At 37.5% G+C, this 27,799-nt stretch overlaps 3 protein-coding genes across 3 annotated transcripts in view; all 3 read left to right on the top strand.

Moving 5' to 3' along the window:
* The window catches only part of LOC129437061 (uncharacterized), a 234,893-nt gene that overhangs the window by 169,754 nt on the left and 37,340 nt on the right, over positions 1–27,799 (top strand). The gene's annotated exons all lie outside the window — the stretch shown is intronic.
* On the top strand, positions 389–9,829 carry LOC129437117 (uncharacterized). The gene is made up of 3 exons (XM_073863027.1): positions 389–831; positions 6,708–7,978; positions 9,047–9,829. Exons 1-3 carry the CDS (start codon positions 495–497, stop codon positions 9,827–9,829), a joined length of 2,391 nt encoding a protein of 796 aa, XP_073719128.1. The 5' UTR covers positions 389–494.
* On the top strand, positions 11,841–19,394 carry LOC129437408 (uncharacterized). Its single transcript, XM_073863503.1, has 3 exons — positions 11,841–12,172; positions 12,259–12,736; positions 16,521–19,394. Exons 1-3 carry the CDS (start codon positions 12,134–12,136, stop codon positions 17,606–17,608), a joined length of 1,605 nt encoding a protein of 534 aa, XP_073719604.1. The 5' UTR covers positions 11,841–12,133; the 3' UTR covers positions 17,609–19,394.

The raw sequence follows: 27,799 nt of genomic DNA on the forward strand, positions 1-27,799 counted from the left end.
GTATTTTTATATAGCCATGTATTTGTAGTAAACAAATGGCAATCCAACAGCTTTACTGCATGTTTATTTTTCATAAGGGAGGATAAGTAAACTTGATTATGAATTTAGGTCATATATATAAACCTCCTGACTATAATGTTGGTGCGGCAAATTTCGTAGGCTTTATGACTCATCTATGATTAACGGCTAGTTTTGTACGTTTTACATTTAAAACAAAATTTAACTTTAAACTACTAACACTGAAATCACGATCCCACCATCCAAAGTCACACCTCACTTGTTTTGCTAAATCTATTGTAAAGCGGTGAGCGTCTTCTCTCTCCAGTACAGTAGGAGGCGCTGCAGCTCTTTAGTCCGCAAATAAACTCACTAAAGAAAGAAAGAAAGAAAGAGAGCGCGTGTGATGTGTGTGTGTATCCTCAGTGTTTTTCTCTCTTGCGTGTTTCATTGAGTGTAAACAGAGTCTTGTCTCTGTGTATTTAAGTGTTAAGAGGATGCAGGACACAACAGTGTGTGACAGTAAACAGAGCTTACAGGAGGATCAAACCTCCACAGAGTCTCTGGATTCTGTCTGTAACGCTGGAGAACAGCAGCAGATCCTGCAGACCAAACTGAAGATGTGTTCAGTTAAACTCATCGACTGCACGAACCTCATGATGAAGATTAAAACTGAACCCACAGAAATGAAAACTGAACCCACAGAAATGAAAACTGAACCCACAGAAATCGAAACTGAACCCACAGAAATGAAAACCGAACCTACAGAAATCAAAACTGACCCCACAGAAGAGGAAGATCGCACTGAGGAAGATGATGATTTTATTCCATCAGGTATGTCTCCTTATTGTCGTGTTTTTTTTTTTTACAGTTTTAACTGTCACGTGAGCACCTGTTTTGGGGTTTCAGTCACAAACTAACTAATCAAAAGACCCAAAAAATGTAAATTTTAAAGGAGTTTAGGCTATATTTAATAGGCTTATTGAGGAACATGCATGTTGGCTTAGTTCACACCAAAATGAGAATTTGATCATAAATCACTTACGTCTGTGTCGTCCTAAACCCCCAAGTGCTTCTATTCTCTTCAGAACACAATTTTTTTTTTAGATATTTTTGATGAAAACCGGGAGCCCAGCAAACACAGAACGTTCCCATATGGTATTTGGTTATTTATTTGGGAACCAAAACCTCCCTGCTAAAAATGATAGAAACCATTTCAGAAATTCTACTGGATGTATTATTATTATTATTATTATTATTTTATTATTATTATTCTTTATTCTAGACACATAGGTCTATATCAAAAAGACATACAAACATACTTATTTACAAACAATACACACAAGAAAGGAGGAAAAAGACATTTAAAAAAAACATACAGGCTTTTACACCAGTGCTTCCAGAAACGGGAGTTATACCTTGTGTCACTCAATTTAATATTGTTTAACACAATTAATACTGTTTTTCGAATCCCTCAGCCGACACATGAAGCTATACCTCCATAACACAGCATTTAAGGTGGATTAGTTTAAATGGGATTTTAATTGGTTGTAATGGAAACTATAATGATCTCTACTGGTATGTGTTGGGTTATTGTATCATTTTTATGCCAACAAAAAAATGCTAATTTCAAGAAACGAATGAACATGTGAAATGAGAATAAAGAAAACCCAGCTAACATTTTTTGGTTTCCAAACGTTTTCCTAACGTTAGTTTTTGGTTCCCATAATGTTATTTTTTAAGGTTTGTTTTTTGTTAGCCAGGACTTTGGTTAGTTTAAAGGTATAGTGGAAGATTCGTGACTTGTGCCAGGGCTAGCATCGCTAATCATAGCTTACATCAACTTTTACTAGCAGTGATTTTAAATGGATTCTCCAAATAGCATGACAAAATTTACCTTTCCAGTAGAAACTTCGCGTGGGAAGCCCAACCTGTCCTTTTAGCTCACGCCAGCGTGTGAAATAGTGTCCCATAAACATTCTGGTCTTGTTTCTTTCTTTATAGTCCTTTCTCTTCTTTTCATACAATTCGTAGACACTTTTTCTCTTGCGACCCTCACACATTTTGAAAAAAAAACACAGCGAGAACGCGAGCTTCAATGAATGGTTGAGCACAACACACATGCACGTGAAAGTGTGCATGTGCAGCAAGCGAACCTAGAGGCGAGCACGTACGACAGTTATACGTCAACATATAATCAGAATGATTGACATCTGGGATGACCAATAGTCTTGATGATCCACCCGGAAAACGAAAATCTTCCGCTATACCTTTAACGTTACAGTAACGTTAAAATAATGTTATTTTTAGGTTAGTTTAACATGAAACTAAACTAAAAATAACGTTTCCCTAACGCTATCCTAACGTTATCATAGGTCTACTGGTGTAGGTCTTTAAAAAAACTTTTATTTTTTTTAAATAAGTTTTATTACTTTTCCTGTGTTTTTTAGATACAATAGATACTAATAGCACAGTGCATAGGTTGCTCTGCTTTTCCTGATTTTATCGTGAATATAAATGCCTGTCTTGACGGTATATTTAATAATCACATTAAAGGCACTTTAACCGAATCTGTGTGACGTCACTTTTTGTTGACGGTTGAACTGTTTTCAAACAAACGGGCGTAGCTAACTCCTCCCCCTCCCTTCCATGCTTTCATGAACGCGCCCAACCCCCACCCTCAAATCCTTCTTGTCGTTTATTGGCTGAAATACTTTGTTATGGTTTCTATTTGTAGGTTTGGCCACTTTGTTTTTATTGCAGTTTGTGGAGCCTGGGCTGTCTACAGAAATCGTGTTTTTTTACAGTTTGATCAGCGGACAGGCAGCAAGCAGATAGTGAAGAGATGTTTGCTGTATGTAACAAAAAGTGTTTTATGGTCTAACACGCGTGAATTCGCTTCAAGCACCTTTAAGCCATTCACACCAATAGCGCATTATTATGATAATGTATCATTGCTAAGCGCAACCTTACTAATATGGCAGAAGGGTGACGCATTTTTATGCCGAAAGAGCCCCCTAGTGGTCGGGAGCATTTCCGTTTTGGCTTGTTTCCATTGGGTTGTAATTTATTTCATTGTGTTGTAATTTGTTTCGTTGTGTAATGGCTTTATTTCGTTGTGTTTTGAGCTTACGTTTGCTTTTCAAATGTTGCGGTATGTGCACCAGCCGGCCACCGTAGATCACTACTGCTCCAAGAAATATTTAAGGAAATTGAAAACATGAATAAATCCATTGTATTCTTTATTAGTGCGCAAGTCGTGCACGCTCCACTGCTGCAACACGTGCTTCTCTACTCCTCTCCTCCAGCATGCGCTTACGAACTCGCCTCACTGTCGTTTAATTTCACCTCAGAGACAAACATTATTTTATCGATTTCTTTTCTTTCTTTCGTCATTAAGTAACTTAAATATGAGAGAACACATATACATTCTAGTGGTTTTTGATCGATTTGAACATCTATATGAAGAGAATATAATATTAAAAAAAGCTTTTGATTGATGTAAAAACGGAGATAGCTAACGTTTTACCTCCAAGACTTCATTAATTTAGCAAATTCTTTTATCTCTTTCTTCATTTCGTAACGTAAACTTAAATATGTGTGGACAAAAGATCTGTTGTATAGGACTTGATGTTGATATCCCTTAATGCATACTTGAGGCACCGATGAGAGACTCTGTGGGATGGTCTATTGAGTGATGGTGCCTTCTGCCACACTTCTCCTCAGTCCTTCATTCTCCTGAGGTTGCTCCTTTCGCGCAACTCGGTGCATAAACCCTTGAAATGACCTAACCTCAATCTCTAATGCCACAATCTCACCACAACCCGACCATACACGCCAAACCATTTGACTAAGGCCAGAAGCACTACTGTCGTCGTTTATGCAGGTTCTGTGGCAAACGGTTCTGTATGGCATACTATCTACCAATATACACAACAACACCGGACCACAAGAAAACGGCAACATCTCGCCAAACTTAATACCTTTAGAAACTTAATACCTTTAGAAACTTAATACTTACCTGAGGCACTGTTAAGAATCTGTGGGGTGGTCAGTGGAGTGATGGCACCCTTTGGGTTGTCAAGTGGGCGCCCTCCTTCCTGGGTGTTTAAAATATATTTTAATGATTTGACACGTCTTATGAAGAGAATATGATGTAAGGGAGAAGCTTTGATATTGTTGGATCTAAAAACGGATTGGCGACAAACTGCAGTGGTAAGATCTGTAAAGTTTTTATTTATCTGCCAATAAATATCGTCCACTAAGTCCTCTATATCGTGTTGAAGTCATTATTTATATTTTTAAAAAATACAATGTTATCTAAACAAAATATGTAATGCTTATGTATTTTTATATTTAAAATAATCTCCAGTTCATGTTGTCTGAACAATAAGCACTGTTTAACACATCATTTTTAGTCTGATATTTACATTCAGGCATATCACAATATAGAGGTAAGAGGAACATTATCAGAACGTTAAGGCAATGTTAGCAGATCGTTTGCGGAATGTTTCTTTAATGTTTCACAAGGTTAGGGGAACGTTACCTAAACCCAGAGGGAACATTCTATTGACATCAAGAACTTTCCGGTGGAACCAACAGGGAGCGTTAGGGTATCTGTTTTGGGAACCAAAAATTGTTAGCTGGGAGGTTTCTGTCTGTCCCATTAGTTTCACAATGGAGGTGGGCGATATATCCTTTAGACAATAATATCCGAATTGTTGTCTGGGTGATACGCAAAATTTGGATATCGAATATTTCATAATTTGTACAATCCGACCACCCAATCATGAAAAGAGCTGAAGGGAGTTAAAAAGAAAACAAATAACGCACACTATACACTTCTAAACAATTATATGTAGCGATTTTAATGTAGGGGTTTGTTTGACTGTATTTTATGTTGGGTTTCTTTGTACAAAATCATGATCGTTCCTCAATTGCACAAGAGTAAGCTGCTACTAATTTGCAATACAACTACGGAGTTCTTACCTTTTATGACGTTTCTTAGGTTGAAGCAACAATCGAAAAAGAGTAAAGCTGATGTACGATTAATAAAATAGCTGCTGGGCAAAATATGCGTTGTTTGCGGAAAACTGAAGTCTGACGTTAAAAAGTTTTTCTTAAATGTCTGTGGCATCCGCAAGTGGCGAGCTTCGTGATTGCATCATTAGAAAATTCTGTTGTATAATGAAGAGTCCAAAAGATGGAATACATTTTCCCAAGAGATCCACCGGAATAGCCTCCGAACACGAGCAGGGCTTCTTTTAACTTCTAAAAAAACCTTTTTTTTAGTACAAACTAAAACATTTTTATTCATAAGTTTGAACACATTTCTTTAAAGGAAAATCCTTGAAAGTTTGTGAGAATGAAAGATATCGCCAAAAAGGTTGTTCAAAAATCAGTCGTTCCGTAATAATATTATGAAGCGTTGAGAAAACTTTTGTGTGCAAAGAAAACAAAACAAATGATTTTGTTCAGCAGTTTATTCCCTTCCTTGGTTGTTCAGTGTGCGTTCACGACCAGACTTTGGCGCATGCTGATGACGTCACCTGCTGACCTAGTTGCTAATGTTTTTTATCCGCTTTTTTATTTAAAGGAACAGTATGTAGGATTGTGGCCCAAACTGGTATTGCAATGACAAAACTTGTGGCTAAAACCGGTACTGCAATCACACAACTGGTGGCCAATACACAAAATGACAACATAAACATCAGTTGAGGGCTGCAACTCCACTTTTTAAATGACAATATAAATGACAATGACCTTTAATAAAACGTAGTTGCATAGGCTGGAAGAATACTCTCAAAATGCGACTCTTTACTCTCAGTCTGGAGCCCTACCCATTATTCAAACATTGTAAACAATACTAAAACAGCCTGTATAAATGCACAAATTACTTGCCAGCATATTGTGTCTGTACACTGACCACTCTGTCAGTAGGAGACGTCAGCAGCATGTGTCGTAGCCTAGTCATAAACGCACACTGAACAACCAAGGAGGAGAAACAATTGAATAAAATCGTTCATATAGTTTTCTTTGAGCACAAAAGTGTTTTCGTCACTTCATCATAATTCATATTATTATAGAACGACTGATATATCGCATGGACCTTTCTGGTGATGTCTTTCGTTATTTTCTGGGGAAAAGAATTGTAAAACTAACTTAAGTCAATGGGACAGACAGAAGACTCCCAGTTTTCATCAAAAATATCTAAAATGTGTTGTGAAGACAATCGGAGCACTTGGGGGTTTAGAACGACACAGGTGTAAATGATTTATGATAAAAATTAACATTTCAGGGTGAACTATCCCTTTAAAAAAGACTTAATCTTATTCTAGAAGTGTCACCATGTAATGCAAAAAGGATTGTGAAAGTCTCTGAAAATAAACATAATAATAAAAAATTGCTCCATTTGACAAGTGGAATACTCACAAATAATCATGCATTACATTTATGTTTTGTCATTGATCACTAGTTATGTTGTCTCTATTTAAATAAAATATTAACAAAAATAATAATACAAAATAGCTGGATATGTTTACAAATGTTGGTTTATTTGATGTGCAATGACCCAGCTGTAATAACAGGACTGACACATGTCTTCTGTCTATATGTGTGAATCTAGAAAAAGATACAGAATCTCAATTCTTCATCCTTCTTTGTGTAAATAAGCGTGAAAAGACTATTTAATTGTTTCACTTTTCTTTCAGATGTGAAGAGTGATTCATGTTTGGATATAGAAATAATGTCTTCAACATCAAAAGAGCGACTGACAGCACAAACTCTTTCCTGCATCACCTGTGGAAAGACATTCAGCTCACAGAGACATTTAGAGAGACATGAGAGAAAACACACAGAACAGAAACTCTTCACCAGATCTGAGATCAGCTTTACTACCTTACAAGAGAAGAAACTTCATTCAGAAGAGCACAGAGAGAAGAAGAAGAAGAAGCAGTTTCACTGTGAGCAGTGTGGGAAGATTTTTGGCTCTTCCTCTAATCTAAATGTTCACATGAGGACACACAGTGATGAAAAGCCTTTCAACTGCACTGAATGTGGAAATTCCTTCAAAACCAAACAACATCTTAAAATTCATCAGAGAGTTCACACTGGAGAAAAACCTTATGAGTGTCCTCACTGTGAGAAGAGATTTAGCTGTAAATATAATCTGAAGAGACATGTGCTTTCACACACCAATGAGAGACCGTATCAGTGCAGTGAATGTGACAAAACCTTTAGGGATTCAGGTTCATTAAAAAAACACCAGAATACTCACATTAAAGAGAAACTCTATCAGTGTTCACATTGTGAGAAACGTTTCCGTCATGAATATCAGCTGATAGTCCATCAGAGAATTCACACTGGAGAGAAACCTTACGTCTGCTCTCACTGTGGAAAGAGCTTCACTAGTTCATCTAAATTCAGAGTTCATCAAAGAGTTCATACTGGAGAGAAACCTTATCTCTGTAGTGTATGTGGGAAGAGTTTTAGTCAAGGGTCTTCATTACTAAAGCACAAGAGAATTCATACAGGTGAAAAACCTTTCAAATGCTCTCAGTGTGACATGACGTTTTCTTATTCAGGTCACTTCAAAGTCCATCAGAGAGTTCACACTGGAGAGAAACCTTACGCTTGCTATCACTGTCGAAAGAGCTTCACTAGTTCATCTAAATTAATAGTTCATCAGAGAGTTCATACTGGAGAGAAACCTTATCACTGTAGTGTCTGTGGGAAGAGTTTTAGTGAACAAACTACATTACTATGTCACAAGAGAATTCATACAGGTGAAAAACCTTACAAATGCTCTCAGTGTGACAAGACGTTTGCTCAGTCAAGTTCCTTAAAATACCATCAGAGAGTTCATACTGGAGAAAAACCTTATCATTGTAGTGTCTGTGGGAAGAGTTTTAGTCATGGGTCTTCATTACTAAAGCACAAGAGGATACATAAACGCACTCCACCGTGCCAATTGCCGTTGCCTGTTAGATGTCTCATCACTGTAGTGTGTATAGGTCAAACAAGAAGCCATATCTAAACATGACTCAAAAGTGCATGCGTTTTCTTTGGGCCAAGGCTCATTTAAAATGGACTTTGGCAAAGTGGAAAACTGTTCTGTGGTCAGAAGAATCAAAATTTGAAGTTCTTTTTGGAAAACTGGGACGTTCATCTGGACTAAAGAGGACAAGGACATCCCAAGTTGTTATTAGTGCTCATTTAAGAAACCTGCATCTCTGATGGTTTGGGGTTGCATGAGTGCGTGTGGCACGGGCAGCTTACACATCTGGAAAGGCACCATCAATGCTGAAAGGTTTATCCAAGTTGTAGAGCAACATATGCTCCCATTCAGATGTCGTCTCTTTAGGGAAAACATTGCATTTTCCAACATGACAATTCCAGACCACATACTGCAACAATTACAACATCAAGACTGCGTAGAATAAGGATCTGAATACTGAAATGGCCAGCCTGCAGTCCAGATCTTTCACCCACAGAAAACATTTGGCACATCATAAAGAGGAAGATGCAACAAAGATCTCAGACAGTTCAGCAACTAGAAGCCTATTTTAGACATTGGTCCTCCTCCAGCTGTTCATTATATGTACATTTAACTTTCTGGCCTCTTATTGCTACCTCTCCCAACTTTTTTTGGAATGTGTAGCTCTCATGAAATCCAAAATGAGAAAATATTTGGCATAACATTTCAAAATGTATCACTTTCAACATTTGATATGTTATCTTTATTCTATTGCAAATAAAATATAAGTTTATGAGATTTGTAAATTATTCTATTCCTTTTTAACGCCCAATTTCTACAGTGTCCCAACTTTTTCTGATTTAGAGTTGTACGACAACGCCCTCACAGCAGTAGGCAGCGCAAATATAACGACATGCCTATAATCCCTCCCACTCTAAAGTAAAACTAACTTGATGGAAAAGTTAACCAAGCCAAAGTGAAGTGAGCTGACCCGACCTGACTCACAAATCAGTGCGGCTCTGAAGGCCTGGTAGAGTAATAATTTTAATGAGAAATCATTTGTATTGTGTACAGTCGTGGCTCGACAGTCGAGGCGAGCTTGCTGAGGAATGGCAGCAGGCAGGTGTGAGCGCATCTGCACGCACAGTGAGGCGAAGACTTTTGGAAGATGGGCTGGTGTCAAGAAGCCACTTCTCTCCAAAAAAACCCATCAGGGACAGCTTAATCATCTGCAGAAAGTATAGTGAATGGACTGCTGAGGACTGGGGCAAAGTCATATTCTCAGATGAAGCCCCTTTCCATCTGTTTGGGGCATCTGGAAAAAGGCTTGTCAGGAGAAGAAAGGGTGAGCGCTACCATCAGTCCTGTGTCATGCCAACGGTAAAGCATCCTAAAACCATTCATGTGTGGGGTTGCTTCTCATCCAAGAGAGTAGGTCCACTCACAATTCTGCCCAAAAACACAGCCATGAATAAAAAATGGTACCAAAATACCCTCCAACAGCAACTTCTTCCAACAATCCAACAACAGTTTGGTGAAGAACAATGCATTTTCCAGCACGATGGAGCACCGTGCCATAAGGCAAAAGTGATAACTAAGTGGCTCTGGGACCAGAACGTTGAAATTTTGGGTCCATGGTCTGGAAACTCCCCAGATCTTAATCCCATTGAGAACTTGTGGTCAATCCTCAAGAGGCGGGTGGACAAACAAAAACCCACAAATTCTGACAAACTCCAAGAAGTGATTATGAAAGAATGGGTTGCTATCTGTCAGGATTTGGCGCAGAAGTTGATTAAGAGCACGCCCAGTCGAATTGCAGAGGTCCTGAAACAGAACGGCCAACACTGCAAATACTGACTCTTTGCATAATGTCATGTAATTGTCCATAAAAGCCTTGAAACAAAGATATAAAAGTAGTTTAGCAGCAAACTTTGTGAAAACTAATATTAATGTATATCTCAAAACTTTTGGCCACAACACTACATTTCCAACACAGACAGTAGTGTCTGTGGGAAGAGTTAATCAACAGTCAAACTTTGTATAGCACCAGGGACCTCAGTAAGGTTATGACACCAAAAATAGCTTTAAATATTATTAAATAGTAACTAAACCCCAAACCAACTTTTTCAGTTAATGATATGTAAGTATGGGGCTTTACTAGTGCTGTTTATTTGAGTAACTTTTTTGACATTTGGGTATAAGTTATTCAATGCTACAAAATATGGTGTAAAAATGCCTGACTGCTGCCCTTCTCAGGTCGATCGGGGGCTACTGAAGTTGAATTGTTCTATTAGATGTTGCGGTACTAAGTTACTTAAGCTGTACGATGTGACGTAAGCAGGTTCAAGCTCGCCTCGCTCTTGTTAAGATCTCACCACACCCTTGGCAAAATTCTCCATTTTAGAGTCTAACAGCAGCAGCCCCCAAACTTTTCTTGCATTTTGCAAAAATTGCCAGTGGGTGGAGTCAGGGGTTTAGTTACCCTTTAATAGTAAAATAAGAACAAATAATCAAATGATGAGCAATATCACAGATAAATACAACAGAACAAACACACAAATTAAATAAAACTGTGCTGATCATGTTGTCGGATTGATCTAACAGTTCTGTATTTTGGAGGTAAGGTGCCAAGCTGGTAAAGGGTGTATGTGTGTATGTGTCTGGGAGCAAACATGCTGTTCAGAACTATATACAATAGTGTTAATTCATGTTGTCTTTCATATTTTATTTACACATTTATCTTTTTTATCTCTTTTATAAACTATTTTTTATGTGTCAAACTCATTTATTTTATATTGTGTGCTGTGTGATTTTACATATTGGTTTCAAAGTTATAATGTCATGGGACCACAATGTCATTAATTGTTCATTTAAGAAAGAAACTGTTCAGATTATTCAGTAAATTCTTTGTTCATTTTTATAAAGATTATGTCTCCTGACTTCTGCTATAGGCGTATTCTCTGGGGTGGAGAGTTAAGGTTTGCATAATTGTTCAGTATTCTGTCAGTCTTTTTATTCTTTCTAGGAAAGTTAAAAAGGACATGTTATTGCATTGAGATCATTTTGACCAGATGCGATGTGTTAGCGCAATGGAAATGACCTGCGGGAGCTTTTGGAGGGGGGTGAAGACTGCCGAGGGGAGCACCACTGTTTGACTATGTGTTGCATACTTGACAAGTTTGTTACACTTTCACTACACCGATACCATATATTGTATAACAGGTTTCTTTTTACTTTATTATTAGTATTTTAATGGCAATCACAGTTGAATGTAAAGTTGTAATAAAAAAGGAAGAATGTCATTGTAGGTATATATACAGATGAAAATAAAGGCTTTAAACTTCAACTCCACTTTTAATTTGCATATTCAAGAGAGAATAATTTTAAATATTTGTTAGTTCCTTTAAAAAATTTATTTATTTTACGGGAGAAAAGGAAACTGTAGAATTCATAATCTTAAAACAGAAGTTATATGATAAAATAGAAAATAACAACCTTACCAGGGATGATTTGGAAGACCAGGGTTTTGCTACTGTATTTGTATATAGCCATGTATTTGTAGTTAACAAATGGCAATCAAACAGCTTTACTGCATGTTTATTTTTTCATAAGGGAGGATAAGTAAACTTGATTATGAATTTAGGTCAATAAAGCTCCTGACTATAATGTTGGTGCAGCAAATTTCGTATTGTAGGCTGTATGACTCATCTATGATTAACGGCTAGTTGTGTACGTTTTACATTTAAAGGCAGGGTATCTAATTTTAAGAAAATCTAACTTTAAACTACTAACACTGAAATCACGATCCCACCATCCAAAGTCACACCTCACTTGTATTTGCTAAATCCATTGTAAAGCAGTGAGCGTCTTCTGTCTCCAGTACAGCAGGAGGCGCTGCAGCTCTTTAGTCCGCAAATAAACTCACTAAAGAAAGAAAGAGCGCGCGTGTGATGTGTTTGTGTATCCTCAGTGTTTTTCTCTCTTGCGTGTTTCATTGAGTGTAAACAGAGTCTTGTCTCTGTGTATTTAAGTGTTGAGACGTTGATGATGAGATGTGCTGTGCTGTAAATGAGTAGGAACTGATCTGTCCATGCTGGATATATTGATGATTTCATCACAGAAATCTCTCAGCTGAAGAAAGAGGTGGCGTTACTGGAGACAATGCTGAGGTTAAGAGGAGATTTAGCAATGAAACGAGAGGTTTGTTCAGCTTAAACATCATTTACCTGAATCAGAAAACATCAAATAATTTCTAATCTTACTCTCTGTGTGTGTTGTGTTGTCAGGATGTGGATTGTTGTGAATCTTCAGTGTATGTGACTGATGATGGGAGTCTGGATTCAGTGTGGATGAGCAGAGATCAGAGCCGCACACCACAGACACTGCTGGACTCTAAACTCTCTGAAGAGAAATCCAGACACACACAGGACTCTGATTTCAGTCTGACTTTACTCTGTTATACTGAGTCAAAGCTCACAGACACTAAGGACACTACAGTGTGTGACAGTAAACAGAGCTTACAGGAGGATCAAACCTCCACAGAGTCTCTGGATTCTGTCTGTAACGCTGGAGAACAGCAGCAGATCCTGCAGACAAAACTGAAAATGTGTTCAGTCAAACTCATCGACTTCAAGAACCTCATGATGAAGATTAAAACTGAACCAACAGAAATCAAAACTGAACCAACAGAAATCAAAACTGAACCAACAGAAATCAAAACTGAACCCACAGAAGAGGAAGATCGCACTTATTTAATTTCATCAGGTATGTCTCCTTATAATTATTGTCGTGTTTTTTTTTACACTTTTAACTGTCATGTGAGCACCTGTTTTGGGTTTTCAGTCACAAACTCACTATTCAAAAAGACCCCAAAATGTACATTTTAAAGGCGTTTAGGCTATATTAATAGGCTTATTGAGGAACATACATGTTGGCTTAGTTCACCCCAAAATGAAAATTTTTATCATGAATCGTCCTGAACCCCTAGGTGCTTCGATTCTCTTCGGAACACATTTTTGGATGTTTTTGATGAGAACCGGGAGCCCAGCAAACACAGAACGTTCCCATATGATATTTGTTTTTGGGAAACCAAAAGCTCCCTGCTAAAAATGGGACCATGATAAAAATGCAGGTACACATTTTCAATGATCGATAAACTTTTATTTTTAAACAGTATCTCATACTGGAAATGGAAGACATTTTAAAAATCGACAAGAAATGAAGAAAATAACCAGATGATTGTGTTTTAGGTGCATATGCATGTTTCTCGTGTTGCTGCTTTTAAGACCTCGGTCGTTTAAATCCAAAGTACTCCCATACTGCACCTGTAGCGTTTGGTTTTGAAACTTGGCTGTTTACACTTGGTATTAAGATGTGTATTAAGATTGATTGGATCACAACTGGACAAGAGAGACACATCATGTTTACACCAGGGGCCTCAATTGTAAAGCGTTTTTACGCACAAATTTGACTGTGCATACGCTTAAAGCCACTCCAACGGCTTTGATGTGCAAAAGTACTCCACTTCAGGTTCCGACTTGACGTACGCACGTTTCCTTGTTGCAGTATTGCAGTATTGCAGGTAGGGATCTTCAAAACTTTTACAGCGTCAGCATCATCTGTATTAGAGCTTATTGGGCCTAAAAAACATAACCGAAGCCCCCTACACGTCATGTCCGAGTCCGACCTGACCGACAAATTAACTGTAATTATAAGCCCGATACCAATTTAAACCCTACAATGTTTTAATAGTGCGCCATGACGTTCTCAACTACAATTCTTTTTTTAGTTGTTTGAACTACAGAAATCTGTTCAGAATTGATCTTGATGAGCTAATGCAGTGTTCTTCACTCCCAATCCTGGAGAGCCGATGTCCTGCAGAGTTTAGCTCCAACCTTAATCAAACACACCTACCTGTGATCTTCTAGGGATCATGAAGACATTGATTAGCTTGCTCAGGTGTGTTTGATTAAGGTTGGAGCTAATCTCTGCAGGACACCGGCTCTCCAGGGCTGGGAGTGAAGAACACTGAGCTAATGCAACAAGGACGAAGCATGCAAACCGCGCTGTTGGTTCAGAATAGGAACATAATAAAAAACATGCAACAATGATGCACACAGAAAATGAAGAAGAAGGAAAGGCATACTCCAAAATATAAAATATAATCCTTTTATAAATGAGGCCCCTGGTATTTAAATCTGTAATTTTTGTCCACTTTCGACCGCTGCTGTCCTGAATACTATGAGGGGTGGGTGGTCTGTCGAGATGATGGGCGAGTCTCTCGTCTGTCATTTAAACGCCAGCAGGAATAATGATGACTTTATATAGATGCAAACTAATATTATGTCAGAGTCCACTGCTTGTTTTGTAAGTAAACATGCTGCACAGTGTTTTGTACATGTATATGTATTCTCTGATATTTCAGCGCAAATGATGAAATGGGATCGCGCAACTTTCACACGCTTGCAAAATGAAACTGTGGAGATCAGCCGCTTAGTCTTCGCGCCAGAAGTCAGAAAAGATGTAAAACATTGTGATTAGTACCTCAGATTAGATAAATGGGCGGAGAGAAGGCGGTCGCGTGTGGCTGTTCGAACACATGTGCGTTTAAACTACAAAAGCAATCCGATCTTTCCACTACCTCTGAATGTGGTTGAAAGTGGTACACCTGTCATTAACGTCGTCCACGTGTGATCCCATCGATAAAAATGCATGTTAATGCCAAGTGTAAACAGCCATAATCCATCTTTTTCTCCAACTCTCGTCTCAACTCGTGTTTTCTCCTGCTAACAGATAAGGCCGGAGTATACCTTTTTTCTGCGTCCAGCTCGCGCGCGCACGCGTCAGTGCAGCTTTTCGAGTATACTCCCCGCGGCTACACGCGGATGGCCGCGTTCGACACTATACGCAATACAAGTGACTTCTTATTCAAATTATTAGTATAACAGGCTGTCAGGGCAGCACTGATTTGGCGACAGTACATTAAAACATTAGGATAGGTGAGGAGGGGTGACTGATCCGCCATTGCAAGCACAGTTTGGAACAAGCAGCGGGACAGCGAAGAACAGGAATCAAAAAAACATGCTCCAGGGCTTTCTGTTCTTGGAAGAAGTTAAAGTTAAAGAAGAAAAACGATAGTGTGTGTGCAAATGCTTTCTATTTCCTTTGTATAATTGTTTATAGTGGAGTGCCCTGTCTAAATATTTTCACGCGCATGCGCTGTTGTACACGGACTGTACGCGCACTATCCGCGCGGTCTCAAATTTTGGGCTGCACGCCGACGGTCCGCGCATCGTCTGCGGACCCTCTTGATGAAAATGACGTTATGTGGACGCCGCGCATACGCGGACGTCCCTAGTATACAACCCCAAAACAGAAAAAGTTGGGACACAGTAGAAATTGTAAGTAAAAAAGGAATGGAATAATTTACAAATCTCATAAACTTTATATTTTATTCACAGTAGAATATAGATAACAAATCAAATGTTGAAAGTGATGTATTTTGAAATGTTACGCCAAATATTGGCTCATTTTGGATTTCATGAGAGCTACACATTCCAAAAAAGTTGGGACAGGTAGCAATACACTGAACAACCAAGGAGAAACAATTGAATAAAATCGTTCATATAGTTTTTTTTAGCACAAAAGTGTTTTCATCACTTCATCATAATTCATATTATTATTGAACGACTGATATGGCGCATGGACCTTTTAGGTGATGTCCTTCATTATTTTCTGGGAAAAAGAATTGTGAAACTAACTAAAGTCAAGACAGAAGACTCCTGGTTTTCGTCAAAAATATCTAAAAATGTGTTGTGAAGACAATCAGAGCACTTGGGGGTTTAGAACGACACAGGTGTACGTGATTTATGGTCAACATTTCAGGGTGAACTATCCCTTTAAAAAAGACTTAATCTCCGCGCTGTCACTCTCCTGTACTGCGAGCTTCAGCTCATGCCGAGCAAGGAGACGCGCGTCCCCTGCCCAACATACAGTACAACATACAGTAAGTGCTGCATATTGTTGCATAAACGTCATCTTAATTTTTTAAGGCGGAGTAATAAATAGTGTATTTGCATTTTGGGTGGGGGTAAAAGATCGGATTCATATCCGTTTTAAATGTAAATGGAACAGTTTTAACCAATCAGATAGCTATCCGATCAGAGAAAACACATGAAGTGACCAGGTGTAAAAGGGCCCTCTGAAAATAATAATAATAAAAAAATATTGCTCCATTTGACAACTCCTACAAAATAGTAGATTACTCACAAATAATCATGCATTACATTTATGTTTTGTCATTGATCACTAATTATGTTGTCTCTATTTTAATAAAATATTAACAAAAATAATAAAACAAAATAGCTGGAAATGTTTACAAATGTTGGTTTATTTGATGTGCAATGACCCAGCTGTAATAACAGGACTGACATCTGTCTTCTGTCTATATATGTGAATCTAGAAAAAAGATACAGAAATCTCAATTCTTCATCCTTCTTTGTGTAAATAAGAGTGAAAAGACAATTTAATTGTTTCATGTTTCTTTCAGATGTGAAGAGTGATTCATGTTTGGATATAGAAATAACGTCCTCAACATCAAAAGAGCGACTGACAGCACAAACTCTTTCCTGCATCACCTGTGGAAAGACATTCAGCTCACAGAGACTTTTAGAGAGACATGAGAGAAAACACACAGAACAGAAACTCTTCACCAGATCTGAGATCAGCTTTACTACCTTACAAGAGAAGAAACTTCATTCAGAAGACCACAGAGAGAAGAAAAAGAAGAAGAAGCAGTTTCACTGTGAGCAGTGTGGGAAGATTTTTGGCTCTTCTTCTAATCTAAAAGTTCACATGAGGATACACAGTGATGAAAAGCCTTTCAACTGCACTGAATGTGGAAATTCCTTCAGAACCAAACAATATCTTAAAGTTCATCAGAGAGTTCACACTGGAGAAAAACCTTTCGAGTGTCCTCACTGTGAGAAGAGATTTAGCCGTAAACGTGGTTTGAAGAGACATATGCTTTTACACACCAATGAGAGACCGTATCAGTGCAGCGAATGTGACAAAACCTTTAGGGATTCAAGTTCATTAAAATCACACCAGATTACTCATAAAGAGAAACTCCATCAGTGTTCACACTGTGATAAACGTTTCTGTCATAAATATCAGCTGATAAACCATGAGAGAGTTCATACTGGAGAGAAACCTTATCACTGTAGTGTCTGTGGGAAGAGTTTTAGTCAACAGTCAAATTTATTTAATCACAAGAGAGTTCATACAGGTGAAAAACCTTTCAAATGCTCTCAGTGTGACAAGATGTTTGCTTATTCAGGTCACTTCAAAGACCATCAGAGAGTTCATACTGCAGAGAAACCTTATCACTGTAGTCTATGTGGGAAGAGTTTTGGTCAACAGTCAATCTTAATAATTCACAAGAGAATTCATACAGGTGAAAAACCTTTCAAATGCTCTCAGTGTGACAAGACGTTTGCTCAGTCAAGTTTTTTAAAATCCCATCAAAGAGTTCATAATGGAGAGAAACCTTATCATTGTGGTGTCTGTGGGAAGAGTTTTAGTCTACGAACTTCATTACTAAATCACAAGAGACTCGCATGCGTGAGAAAATATTGAGACAGGACACCCCCTACAAACAATTACACAAAGGCAATAGACAGCATTTGTGCACACACTATTGTTTTTTCTACTTTTATTTTCACTTATTTCAAGAACAGAAAGCTGTGAAGCATCTTCGTCACCCTAATGTTTGATTCCTGGTCTTTGTTTTCTTCATGTTTCTTCTAAACTTTGTTTGCCATGGTGGATCATCTACTTTTCTACACCTATTCTACATTTTTTTAAAGGCGGAGTCCACGATGTTTGAAAAACGCGTTGGAAAAGGAGACGGGCCGACTACCAAAACACACTTATAGCCAATCAAATCAAATCAAATGCCGGGTTGCGTATGTGTGAGGCGGGTCTATCAACAGAAGGTCCAGATTCTATTGGGGTAGGGGCGTGTTTGTTTGGGTGATTTCAAATATCAACATTGGCTTTCAAACATTGTGGACTCCGCCTTTAATGGCGCTTTTCTCTTGCATAGTACCTAGCGGTTTGGGACGGGTCAGCTTACTGTTGGGAGCTTTTCCACTGGGTGAAGTACGTAGTACCCGATACTATTTTTTAGTACCACCTCGGTTGGGAATCCAAGCAACCCGAGCTGATACCAAACATGACGCAAAAACACTGTAGATTACTGATTGGTTTGAGAGAATCGTCACTGTCAGCGTCATTGCTATAATCTAAAAGATTAGCTTTACCTCAGTGCTAGCTTGTTGTCATGTCAGGCTGATTGGGTTAGAATGGCACACTTGACATGTTAAAAGGAGGATGATGCTTGAAATCATTGTTCTTCCATTGTTAACCATGGTGACCTGCAAAGAAACGTGTGCAGCCATCATTGAGTTGCATAAAAATGGCTTCACCGGGAAGGATCTTGTGGCTACTAAGATTGCACCTAAATCACCAATTTATAGGATCATCAAGAACTTCAAGGAAAGGGGTTCAATTCTTGTAAAGAAGGCTTCAGGGCGTCCAAGAAAGTCCAGCAAGTGCCAGGATCGTCTCCTAAAGAGGATTCATCTGCGGGATCGGAGTGCCACCTTTGCTCAGGAATGGCAGCAGGCAGGTGTGCGGCGAAGACTTTTGGAAGATGGCCTGGTGTCAAGAAGGGCAGCAAAGAAGCCACTTCTCTCAAAAAAAAAAAAAAAAACACATCAGGGACAGATTGATCTTCTGCAGAAAGTATAGTGAATGGACTCCTGAGGACTGCTGCAAAGCATATTCTCTGATGAAGCCCCTTTCCGTTTGTTTGGGGTATCTGGAAAAAGGCTTGTCAGGAGAAGAAAAGGTGAGCGCTACCATCAGTCCTGTGTCATGCCAACAGTAAAGCATCCTGAGACCATTCATGTGTACATTTGCTTCTCATCCAAGGGAGTAGGCTCACTCACAATTCTGCCCAAAAACACAGCCATGAATAAAGAATGGTACCAAAATACCCTCCAACAGCAACTTCTTCCAACAATCCAACAACAGTTTGGTGAAGAACAATGCATTTTCCAGCACAAGAACGTTGAAATTTTGGGTCCATGGTCTGGAAACTCCCGAGATCTTAATCCCATTGAGAACTTGTGGTCAATCCTCAAGAGGCGGGTGGACAAACAAAAACCAACTAATTCTGACAAACTCCAAGAAGTGATTATGAAAGAATGAGTTGCTATCAGTCAGGATTTGGCCCAGAAGTTGATTGAGAGCATGCCCAGTCGAATTGCAGAGGTCCTGAAAAAGAATGGCCAACACTGCAAATACTGACTCTTTTCATAAATGTCATGTAATTGTCGATAAAAGCCTTTGAAACGTATGAAGCGCTTGTAATTATATTTCAGTACATCATAGAAACAACTGAAACAAAGATCTAAAAGCAGTTTACATTAGTAATACGCTCGCTTATAATGTTGAGTCATAGCCGCAGCAAATTTAAGTGCTTATGCTATCGTGTATTATGTTGTGCTATCTGTCGTTTTTCTGTGCTTTTCACTGCTTCTATTAATGTAAAGCTGCTTTGAAACAATTAACTATTCTGAAAAGCGCTAGGTAAATAAAATTGAATTGAATTTAATTGAATTTATACTTTCGCTTTCCCTTGCATAGACATAAGTTAGAGTCTCAGACGTGCGCTACGGCTAGATGGTGCTACAGGTGTTAATTCTACATCCGACATAAAGCACATTTTACATACAAAGTAGGATTAGGACCGGTTTTATGCCCAGCATGTGCAACCGGCCCCAGGGGTTTACTTACCCTTTAACCCTTGTGCATCAATTAAAAAAAGTTACACATAGGTTCATAGGGGACAAAAATGTCCATGTCCAAAAAGTGTCATAAAAATATTATTGATTTATATTTTTTGCCACTTTCACTGATGCCATTTTTAAAACCAGCATCAGCTCTAATCACAATGACCAAACATTTATTAATTTTCAGAATTTTAACCCTTTAAATGCTGGTTTGTTTACATGATGCCACTGCTGTTTTTATGGAAAAAAAGAAATGTTTTATTTATTTTAAATTTACTAAATGCTAAGCAGATTTTTTTTCTTTGATTATTACAGCCTTGGATATGTCAATGATTAACAACAACATTAATTTTTATGCATTCATATTTTTTATGCAGTATCAGATTTAAAAAAAAGTTACCTCTCAGGTCCATAAAGGACGAAAATGTCCATGTCAATAAAGTATCATAAAAATATTATAGATTAATATTTTTTTTCCACTTTCACTGATGCCATTTTTTTAACCAGCATCAGCTCTAATCACAATGACCAAACATTCATTAATTTTCAGAATTTTAACCCTTCAAATGCTGGTTTGTTTACACAATGCCACTGTTGTTTTTTTATGAAAAAAAGCGACACCACCTTTGCAGCGGTTGTAGTCTTGTGATTTCCAGTACAATATTTATTTTTTTCATTCAAACTGTTCATACACACACACACACACACACACACACACACACACACACATTTTGGTTTCCATGTTTTGTGGGGACATTTCATAGACGTAATGCATTTTATACCATACAAACTGTATATTCTATTCCCCTAACCTACCCCATTCCCTAACCCCAACCATCACAGAAACCCTTCTGCTACTTCACATCAAACATCATTCTGTTTGATTTATATGCTTGTTTTCTCATGGGGACCTCAAAATGTCCCCACAAGGTCACAAAAATAATGGTATTTATATCTTTGTGGGGACAATTGGTCACCACAACGTGATAATTACCAGGTACACACACATAAAATTTTCAGTACACACATACAAACCACACTCTGACATCCATACCAACACACCCACACAATTATAACTTCATAATATATCTAATTGGCTCTATAATATGCATAAGCCGAAAACAGCGGAAAGCAACAATAAAGCGATAATTTGCTTTATATGCCAAATCTAAAAAAATGGCACCATCTGGGAAAAAAAGTAAAAATTTAAATTTTGAAGCCTTGCCAGCAGAATGAAAGCCTGTTAACAAAGATTGCATCATTTTATAGTTGAATGGCACCGGGATTAAAAATTGCAGTTTTAATGGGTTTCAATGGGGACATTTTTGTCCAAAAGGTCCTGAGAGGAAGTATTTTGTGTACCTAGTAGAAAATAGATTTTTTTTTTTAAAGGAAATGAAGGTGAAATATTAAAATTCCAATAAAAATACACATGTGGCAAATTTTATGCAGTTAGCATTAACGCAGGCAAAGTTAGCAAAAAAACAAAACTGAAAAAGCCAAAAATGCCCTCAAGGATGCACAAGGGTTAATAGTAAAATAAGAACAAATAATCAAATTATGAACAATATCGTAGATAAATACAAACACACAAATGAAATAAAACTGTGCTGTTCAGGTTTTTCAGATTGATCTAAAAGTTCTGTATTTTGGAGGTAAGGTGCCAAGCTGGTAAAGGGTGTATGTGGGTATGTGTCCAGAAGGAAACAAACTGTCAAGAACTATATACAATAGTGTTAATTCATGTTGTTTTTCATATTTTATTTACACATTTATTTTTTTATCTTTAAAACTCTTTTCTTATGTGTCAAACTTGTTTATTTTATATTGTGTGCTGTGTGATTTTACATACTGTTTTCAAAGTTTGAATGTCATGGGACCACAATGTCATTAATTGTTCATTAACTTTGCTTGGTATAGGAACATACTGAGAAAGGAACTGTTCAGATTATTCAGTAAAATCTTTGTTCATTTTTACAATTATGTCTTCTGACTTCTGCTATATGCCTACTCTCTTGGCTGGTAAATTACGTTTACATAATTATTCATTATTTTGTCAGTCTTTTTATTCTTTCTAGTAAGGACCTGTTATTGCATTGAGAGCATCTTGAACAGATGTGTGATATGTTAGCACAATAGAAATGAACTGCAAGAGCTTGTGGAGAGGAGTAAAGACTGCTGAGAGGAACACCACTATTTGAGTATATGTTGCATAATAGACAAGTTTGTCACGCTTTCACTGCACAGACACCATATATTGTATAACAGGTTTTATTTTACTTTATCAGTATTTTAATGACAATCACAGTTGAATGGTATGTGGTAATAAAAAAAGAAGAATGTCATTGTAGGTATCTATACAGATGAAAATAAAGGCTTTAAAATTCAACTGCACTTTTAATTTGTACATTCAAGAGAGAATAATTTAAAATATTATTTTTAGTTCCTTTAAAAAAAAAGTTTATTTTACGGGAGAAAATGAAACTGTAGAATTCATAATCTTAAAACAGAAGTTACATGATAAAAATATAGAAAATAACAACCTACCAGGGATGATAGAATAGAAACAGTTTTGCTACTGTATTTGTATATAGCCATGTATTTGTAGTAAACAAATGGCAATCAATCAGCTTTACTGCATGTTTATTTTTCATAATGCAGGATAAGTAAACCTGATCATGAATTTAGGAACTTTAGACTGCTAGCACTGAAATTACGATCCCGCCATCCAAAGTCATACCTCCTCACCTGTTTTGCTAAATCCATTGCAGTGAGCGTCTTCTGACTGTAGAACATGTTATAGAAAATTGTATTAAGTTTAACCAGGAGAGACAGCAATTAATTCAAGAGATGGAAATAGAAAGTGAACATTTAAAAATAAAAGTAATTCTTCAGAAAAGATCAAGTGAAGTTTGTTTTAGGTATTTGTTTCATTTTTTGGAAGAAACTGGTCTGATTAGGAGAATATAGAGTAGGTCCTGTGTATATGTATGTTTGTTAATTTATTTACTTTTTTTAAGCTAGTGTTAGGATTTAAACATATCCAGACCCACACTCCATTTCGGTAGGTGGCGGTAATGCTTCCAATAGTTGTTTGCCATCCGCCATTAAAAAGGAAAGAAGAAGAAGAGCGTCTTCTGTCTCCAGTACAGCAGGAGGCGCTGCAGCTCTTTAATCCGCAAATAAACTCACTAAAGAAAGAAAGAAAGAAAGAAAGAAAGAATGAAAGAAAGAAAGAAAGAGCGCGTGATGTGTTTGTGTGTCCTCAGTGTTTTTCTCTCTTGCGTGTTTCATTGGGTGTTAACTAAGTATTGGCTCTGTGTATTTTAGCGTTGAGACGATGCAGGACACTACAGTGTGTGACAGTAAAGAGCTTACAGGAGGATCAAACCTCCACAGAGTCTCTGGATTCTGTCTGTAACGCTGGAGAACAGCAGCAGATCCTGCAGACCAAACTGAAGATCATCGACTGCATGAACCTCATGATGAAGATTAAAACTGAACCCACAGAAATCAAAACTGAACACACAGATATAAAAACTGAACCCACAGAAGAGGAAGATTGCACAGAGGAAGATGATGATTTTAATACATCAGGTATGTCTCCTCAATTATTGTTGTATTTTAAACACCCACGTGCTCTGATTGTCTTAAGATCACACTTTTACAGAGATGGAACCAAGTCACGTGTGCAAGTCTAAACCTTCAAGTCTCAAGTAAGTCCCAAGTATTTTTTTTCTTGGGCAAGTCAAGTCACAGGCTATGTAAAGTCAAGTCTTGTAGTAGGTCAATTCCACGTCACCTTATTATTGTAATTTTACCTGCAGAATCTGATCTTAATAAAGTAAAAGACCAAAGTCCGGTGTAGCAGCCGATCCTGTTCCCCTCGGAATTTGTGTTCCCCTTGTCGCTTTTTGTACACCCAGCTGTTTTTTCTGAATATTTATTTTATACTTTTAATTGTTTTAAGCTGTATTAGGTTGTAGAAACTCTGTAAATATGCTATACCATACTAAAAAATAATAAATAAAAAAACACGCAGATATTTAGGTACCTGCGCCTGCGCTGTCGGCAGAAACGCTTTATCGACTGGAAGGGGGAACACAAATTCCGAGGGGAACAGGATCGGCTGCTACACCGGATCTGCACTGTTACACATTCGTTTTCTCTTTAGCTGTTTACTTTCTCTTAAGACTAGAGCCCGACCGATATGCGTTTTTTCGGGCCGATGCCTATACAGATATTAGGGAGTAAAAACCGATAACGATATATCGGCCGATATTCTTTATGTGTATATTATAGTTCAGTATATACTACAGTATATTATACTAAAGTACTGTACATAGAATACACTATATACTTTTACATAATATACTGTATATCAGGGGTCACCAACGTGGTAGCCCGCACAGAGTCTGTGAGGTGCCCGCCAAAGCACATTTTATTAAAAGTCTCAACTGTAATATGTATTCATTACATATTTTTTATATTAGCTTGGCTTGGTTTATGTATGTTAAAATTTTAAACAATACTAAAACATATAAACAAGTCAAATAAAATAAAATAAACAAGTAAAACAAAAAAGTTTTAAGAAGACTATATCAAAAAGTAGCCCTCTAGATTATTTTATACATTGTGGTAGCCCTTGCTTATAAAAAGGTTGGAGACCCCTGCTGTATATGAATAAATACAATGCAATGCAATGATCACTCACAAATGTGGTGATCACTCACAAATGTGGTGATCCAAAACTTATATTGATGTGACAAAGATATGTACTATAGGCAAGAAGTTAACAATAAACTTTATTATCCAAAATTAGTCTGATATCAGTGCACTAAACAGTAAACTTGACTTATTATAAATAACTTTAAAACACAAAGAGAACAAAATACATAAAACTTGCATCATTTGCAGTTTTGACGAGAATAACGTTATAAAGAGAAACTTATGAAGTCATTGATTAATATTAGCTTTACAGTAAGTTGTGTACTTCACAAATTAGTTAGCCACTCACAGTTACGAATACGTGTATTTAAGGCTAACAGCGGCAAAAATACTCACAATCTCCACAAGAAACGAATGTGGCTTACATGCTCCTCTCACTCAGAAACAGTGTGCGCCTTTAGCACTATTGTTTGTGTTTCAATGGCTTAAAATCACTTAATTTAAAACTGCGGTGCTTAAATATGTGTACAAAATGTTACGTTTTTGTGACCACGAGCACAGCAACGTGACGTGGGCGCATAACCTCGAATGAGGAAATACTACGAGTATATACTGTTTAAAACCAGGGGCGCCGCTACCAATTTTGGGCCCTATGAAAGAATAGGGGGTCGGGCCCTCACCATGCCCATTTCGCACCAAACATACAATCCAACCTGTAGCTATTCAAAATCTTTGTCTGTAATTTAATAATACAGAACTATTTATTTTGCTATTGTTATGACCACAATTATCAGTATTTATAGACACCTACAATGTCTGCAGCTAAGATAATTTATTGTCCAATGTAAATTTAATTGAAAAATACACTACATTAATCGAATATTCAGAGAAAATGCAACCTTCTTAAAGATTAAAGATAAATGTGACCATGCCTGTGAAAACCCAGCTGAAGTATTTATTTGTGATTTACTGTTTTCCACATAAACTCATCCTACATAATGTAAAGAACATTTTGTAAAAGTATAAACTTGATATCTTTAATATTGACTGAGTAATGTCAGCGAATGAAATCATAGTGAAATTAATGCTTGAAATTAAACTGTTATGCTTTTTATTTCACAATAAGATTTGAGACTTTAGTCTGATTTTCACAGCCAGTCTCAGTGACATACTGTATACTTGAGCTGTTACACACACAACATTGTAACATTTAAAAATGGCGAACAACAACAATGCATCTTTTCTATACCTTATGCCTCAAATAAGACTGGGTCAACAATGCTTGACCAAAGCCTGTATTATAATTATTAGCATTATTTATAAGGTAAAGAACAAGTTTCACACACCAGCAGCTTCAGTAAAGCAAAAATAACGACAGATCATTGAAACTGTGAACTTGAGAAAACAGCCATACTGTTATTAAATGATTCTTCAGACTGTTTTTAATCAACTTTAAAATGAAATGAATGACAACCATAGCAGATTACAACATAGATTTCCATTGATTTCTTAAACCTGTTGCAAGGTGAGAAGCTTTAATATACATAACTGGACTAGTTTAGCCTTAGTTGCATTTCAGTTTTATCACAATCAACTCGATTCACAACTGCATAAAAATCCTTCTTTGGCATATTGCGTTGCAAAACATTGAAGTGTGTAACCAATCGCATTTCTAGTTTATGTTGATTAGCTTATACGGGCTACGTTAATTAAAACAGCTTATAAGGGCTAACTTCGCGTTAGAATCATAACATAAAACAGGGAACGTAAATCACCTTGTTTTTTTTTAACTGAGGTGAACAGAGCGAAGACTTAACAGCGGAAAGAAAACTGCATTGTATTGCTCCAGTTTCACATTGTGTAAACTGCATTTATAGTAAGGATGCGCACATATGCAGATATCATAGCAAATAGCAGTAAATACACACACCTTGCTCTCTTGTGAAGTTCACGCGCACTGTGAGACCGTGGATTGAAGACGGCGCTAACACGCAGAGTAAAGACGGGGTGGAGCCAAGAGGGCTCAGCTTAAGGGGGTTGCGTTTGCGGCACAGTCCTTGGCTGGGGCCCTCAAAAGTTCATGGGCCCTTAGAATCGTCCTAACTTTTCCCCCCTTTACGACGCCCCTGTTTAAAACACAGCTAATTATTTCCATTCACTCCACCCGCTTCCTTCTGGGTTTCTCCTAAAGCCACGCCCCCAAAACACATAAACGTGCGACGCCGACCGGCTCTGCTGGGAGAATCATTTACCTCAGACGAGCAGAGAGGAAGGAGTGCGGTGCATGTAGTAACATCATGTCAGAATCGCATGTAATAATACACCCAACTTCATCACTATGAATTTAAACAAATAGGATGGCTTTTAGTACTCACTATTAAGCTAGCATATCGATACTGGTAAAGTTTAAAATATATTTTGTTTGATTCAGTAACAAACAGGATAGTTATATTTATGACAAAGCTTTTGCCTTGTTTGCCTTCGCTGACTGCATATGCAGGTACTGTGAGTTCTGAATGATCTTTCTCTGCCGTAGTTTTGCTCTTCCTAGAGTGCCTCGTGCATGTTCAAATCAATCGGTGTGCGCATGTGTGGGCAGATCCCGTAGCAACATGGTGGCGAGAGAGAGTGACAGTCGTGCAAGCCAATCATTTGTTTCGTCCCGCATGGAAATAATTATCTGTGTTTAAAATAGTTGTGAAAGGTCTACAGACACTCAGGTTTTATACTCTCTTTTTCAGAGTACTTACATTTTACTTAAGTATTTACTTAAGATAGTTTAAACAAATTTTTAAAAAAGTTATTAGATAATTCCTGCCTATCCTGCCTTTAATTAAGTCATTATTTATATATTTTATAAAATACAATGTTATCTAAATACAATATGTGATGCTGAGGTATTTTTAATCTCCAGTTCATGTTGTCTGAACAATAAACATTGTTTAACACGTGAAATTTATTCTGATTATTTGCATTCAGGCATACCACGATATAGAGGTTAGGGGAGTGTTATCAGAACGTAGAGGCAACGTTAGCTGATTGTTAGCGCAATGTTTCCCCTAGTCTCAGCCTCAGACGTCACGCCCACAGACTGTTGGCTTAACGTCTGATGTTTTTCGTACACTTTTCTGGAAACCCTGTGAGAATGTCAAAGATGTCTTTGATTGGTTGAAATAAACCGGATTTCCAGGAGACGCGAGTGTCGCAATTAGTTACGGTCCCTGGAAAACAAAGCTCCGACATTCCATTAAGGAAGAGAATCAGTCGTGTTTATGGATAATAATGACCAGTTATCATGATC

The sequence above is a fragment of the Misgurnus anguillicaudatus genome, chromosome 24 (assembly GCF_027580225.2).
Source record: "Misgurnus anguillicaudatus chromosome 24, ASM2758022v2, whole genome shotgun sequence".
NCBI classification, from domain to species: domain Eukaryota; kingdom Metazoa; phylum Chordata; class Actinopteri; order Cypriniformes; family Cobitidae; genus Misgurnus; species Misgurnus anguillicaudatus.